Genomic DNA, 4,816 nt, shown 5'->3' on the forward strand with positions numbered 1-4,816 from the left:
CTCTAGATATCCGGTAAATTCACCTGCTGTGAGTTGGCAACACACCTTATATCTGTGCATACACACCACTATAACTATAAGAATTTATTTATGAATACATCTATGTGTAATTGAGGGCAAATGTGTGTTTCCTACTATGCATATTTGTGCACATGTTTGGGTGTTTTGCTGCCTCCAGGTAAGCATCCAAACAAAATTAGACTTTAATGAGCTTTTCAGAGAGCACGTGTACTCTACAAGTCATGCATGTTGGCTGCCAGGGGGTTTCTCCTGGGAGATGGTAAGGCAGGAGGTTTTCTCTTGAAACACTTTGACAGACAGAACGTCATTACAACAAACTGAAACTTGTACAAATATTTTGGATTGTTCATATCATTTTATAATTTGTAAATTATACGTATTTAATTACTCCACATCAGCTTATACATATAATAAATAATAAAACATGAAAAATATTTAAAACGACGAAACTGAAATGAAGAAACTCAGTGAAATCATTTTACATATGAAAAGGCGACAGAAGAAACAAAAAGCTGATTGTCAAACTAAATAATAAGAAAAAGAAAATACATACAATGAAAAATAACAAAGAAAATAAAGATATGTTTGGAATAATGAGACAGCAGGAGGACAGGTGCAGCTTAACAGGTTAAATTCAGAGACTTTTCCCTTTAAGAAATCAACAACATCATGAATATAATCATCCTCTTTATCTCTAACTGCTCTGTTCCACTGTCACACAGACCTTCACTGCTGACAGCTTCACTTCATCTCTAGTGCTAATGTATGGAAACATCCTCTCAGTGAAAGTGTGTGTGAAGGTGTGTATGTGTGTGTTAGTATCAGGATCAGAGAACGACAGCTTTCCTCTGTTCCAGTCCAGATTCACTCTGATCCTCTGGGGCTTCTTCTGAACTCTGAGAACAGTGGATGGAGCTGGTGGTGTCCATGCTGAGTATTTACCTTCATAGAACCGTATTCGCCATAATCCAGACCGTATGTCTTCCTTCCTTTGGACAGATTCTGCTGACACACCCAGTGTCCAGCCTGTACTGTCTCCAACCTCGACATCCCAGCTGTGAGTTCCTGAGTTAAAGCCCTCAGAGCCCAGGACAGAGCGGTAAGAATCAAACCTCTCTGGATTGTCAGGAAGCTGCTGTCTCTCTCCTACTCGTCTCACACTGGTCAGATCTTCAGACAGGATGAGTTTTGGATTTGCAGTGTTTGGGTCCAGAATGAGAGGAGTGTAGGAGACCATGTCCTTCATCTTGTTCCAGATGTTGAAGGTCAGGTTGCCCAGGTGTTTGGCCTGGTCTATCAGAGCTCCTGAGGGCAGCTGTGGATCATCCAGCAGGGGGCGCTGCTGGACTCTTTCCACTGCAGCCTTGTAGTTGAGCAGGAATGAGACGTCTTCAGCTCTCAGCTCCTCCTCTGTGGCTCTGACTGTGTCTGAAAGAGCTGCTATCTCTCTGCTCAGAGCCTCCATCTTCTCCTTCATCATCTGACTCTTCTGCTCCTCTTCCTCCCTCAGTGCAGCCATCCTGGCCTCCTCTTCCTCCTCTAGAAACTGCTGAAGCTTCTTAAACTGCTCCTTAATCTGCCTCTCTGTGTGTCGGGCCTGGACCTTCATGTGTTCTGCTGTTTGATCAAACTTCACTTTAACTTGTTCACAAACCTTTAACTTCTCCTTTAAGGGCTCCAGAGTTTCCTGAAGTTCCTTCTTGTGTTGTCGTGCAGCTTCATCGACGGGTCTGAATCTGTGGTTGCTGTGTTTTTCTGAATCTCTGCAGACGACACACACTGGCTGCTGATGGTCCAGACAGAAGAGTTTGAGTTTCTCAGAGTGCAGACTGCAGAGAGCCTCTGAAGCTCTCTGATCTCTCTCCTGTAAGAAGGCCTCACACAGGTTCTTTAACACCAGGTTACGAGGTGGTTCTGACTTTGAAGATCTTCTCTTACAAACTGGACACTCAGGTGCTTGTTTTTCTCTCCACCGGCTCTTCAGACAGACTTTACAGAAGCTGTGGCTACATGACAGAACAACAGGATCTCTGAAGACCTCCTGACAGACCGGACAGCAGAGATCCTCCTCTGATCTGGAAGCCATTTTGTCTCTGAAGCTGAAAACCCAGTAGACAGAAAGTACAGTCAGTCACGGCTCCCCTCCCTCCTCTACTTTAATGTTATGTTTTTAGTCAAACTCACCTTCAGTGTGTGGAGCGTCAGCAGGTTGAAGCAGCAGTGTTGTAGTTTTCCACTTTTCTCTCCTGTAGCTGAACTCACTCAGAGGAAGTTGGTAGTTTTGTCTGAAGGTGAATCTGTTTTTCACTCTGTGTCTCTCTGTAGTGAGGAAGAACTTTCTGTTTGTCTCAGGTGAGGGGCGGAGCTTTTGTCAGAGCTTCACCTGTAACACAGGGTTGTGTTTCATTCCTAAGCACTGATTCACTGCTGGGTGTGTTGGAGAGTGTTTGCAGCAGGCTGTGTTTATATTCAAAGTTGTTTGATCGCAGTTGAAATGTAGCGGAGGAATTAAAATGTAACAGTGAAAATATAGATCATCTAGCGCCATCATCAGGTCAACATTTTAATGTGTTTGGTTTGTGACCACAAAGCTGCAGAACTAATGACATTCCAATCAGTCTCATGCTAAACTAAGAAGTTGAACCTGCAAAACATCAGCAAGTAAGCAAAGTCTTTGTGCGCAAGTTACAGTAGAATGCTAAAGAAAACATTACACCTAGTCTAAAACACGCCGTGGCCGTTAGACACGAGTTGTTTTTGTGCCTCACCAAACCCTAACCGTAGTGTTTTAGAAATGATGTTACCTTTCGGGTTAGGGGTTTAGATCACAAAATTAGTAATAACACCACATTTTGTTTGGAGAGGTTGTTGAGTTGTGGCCGGATCCTGACAGGTTTAGATTTGGGACACAACTACTACTGTTTCTTAGAATTAAAGTGTTAGCACCCATCATAAGAGAGTACACACTCTAAAAAAAAAAAAAATACATTGGGTCAACAAAAAAAAAAAATATGTTAAGATGAGACTGCTGGCAGAATTACAGTAATTCAAAGCAATGTTTTGAGTATGGTGAATTACCTTTTAGGCCACAATAAAACGCATTTCTAATTAACATGAACTTTATAATTGTCAACGTGAATGCAAGTATTTAAGTTGATCCAACATAATGTTTTAAGTTAGGTGAAGAAGCTTTTTGGCCACATTAAAAACTCATGAACTTAATAATTAAGTTGATCTCTGCAAGAGTTAAGTTGTGTGTTAGCGAGTTATCTTTAGTATTTCTTCTCATCTGAATCATAGTCTAATCATGTCTAGCTACTTAGCTAACGTAGCTAGCCTACATGCTAACCGGAGCAGTAGCTAATGGGTAATCCCATATTAAGTTAGCTTGCCAAGATGTTTCGGTTACAATAGGCTATCACCTGAGCGAATGCAAATATGTGTAGTTGAGCATAAAATGACTTACCATTCAATACATTACGCTTCAATGACTTTCAGCTGTCTCTGTGGTCACTCGTCTGCTTTGAACATGCCCGCACATGCAAGAGAGGGAAAGTGTGGGCTGTTTAAACGTTAACAAATTGTATTTTATGTTAACAGAACTTAAAATTAAATAATTTTTTGATTAAGTGAAAATGTTAAACTGATACATAATTTGTGCATCATCCAAGCTCAATAAAATAACAATTACAAGTAAAAAGTCTAACAGTATCTCAGAACTTGATTTTTTTTTCTCTGACAACAATATATATATATATTTAAGTAATGACTAAAGGTCCCCTGAATTAGTTTTTAGAGAGCACCTGCTGTCACATAGGAAATGTTAACAGCGTAAGCACTGTTCTCTAAACCTCTACCATGCAAAGAAGATAATGTAAGCAGTCACCTTTTGTCTGATGCACAGTACCAGCTTAGACTGCATAACATTGTCATTTCCAGAAATGAAATCAGAGTTAATTACAGTTCTTCTACAAGAGCATTTCAAGTCAGTGTACATTTAGTGTGATCATCAAAATCCTGAAAGCTCATTACAAAGAGTCATTTGTAGACATGAGTAAAATCTTCACACAGGTTTCAACAGACTTCGACGTGCTGACTTTAATTTGTGTCCAGGAGTTTGTTTATTACAAGTTATTATCAGTAGGAACATTTAATTTGCAATATGGAAGCACATTTCCTGAGTATGTTTGTGTTTTCAAAACCAGGAAGTCACAAAGATTATATTTGTTAAATTAACCTTCAAATTCCAAACAACATTTCCTGTTTAAAAACAGCTGAAAGGCGCATTTCCATTTCCAATGATATCTTTCATTATAAAGCAGAATGTGTGTTTTTTCTTCACTATGTTTTGCCAAGGTTTTAATGATGAGCAATATCTCCAGTGAGAATGAGTCAGAGCCAGATCTGATCGAGAATGAGGACGGATTGGCTTTTGATCGCTGAGGAACGGATGATGTGACTCAGAACTTTGGCATTTCTGATCGCCTGTAACATTTCTTCAAAGTGGTGTTTTCATACCTGGAAATTACTGGCACTGACTTTCCCTCGGTGTGACACATTTTTTATTTTAATTAGTCACTGCGGGCTGAATCCTGAAACGAAATTACAAAGCACTTCATTATAATTTCTTACATACGTTTGAGTGTGGAGGTTTATTCTTGACCTTGAAAACACAGGTTCACTTGAAAATACCCAGATGTTGTTTCACTGAATTGCTGCTCCAAAAAGACATCTTCTGGAATTTTACTTTCCAAATGTTGTTGATTTGTTTTCCGTCATCAAGAGCACATTATCC

At 40.0% G+C, this 4,816-nt stretch overlaps 1 protein-coding gene across 1 annotated transcript; it reads right to left on the reverse strand.

Annotated features, from left to right (window-relative positions):
- Nucleotides 1–343: 343 nt before the first annotated feature.
- On the reverse strand, nt 344–2,430 carry LOC119885425 (zinc-binding protein A33-like). The gene is made up of 2 exons (XM_038695461.1): nt 2,206–2,430; nt 344–2,120 (listed from the first exon to the last, which is right to left on the reverse strand). The coding sequence occupies exon 2, from the start codon at nt 2,105–2,107 to the stop codon at nt 716–718; it is 1,392 nt and encodes a 463-aa protein (XP_038551389.1). The 5' UTR covers nt 2,108–2,120; nt 2,206–2,430; the 3' UTR covers nt 344–715.
- Nucleotides 2,431–4,816: the final 2,386 nt, after the last annotated feature.

The sequence above is a fragment of the Micropterus salmoides genome, unplaced genomic scaffold (assembly GCF_014851395.1).
Source record: "Micropterus salmoides isolate LMB-PRFRI ecotype aquatic unplaced genomic scaffold, ASM1485139v1 Ms_hic_scaffold_4, whole genome shotgun sequence".
Classification (NCBI taxonomy): Eukaryota; Metazoa; Chordata; class Actinopteri; order Centrarchiformes; family Centrarchidae; genus Micropterus; species Micropterus salmoides.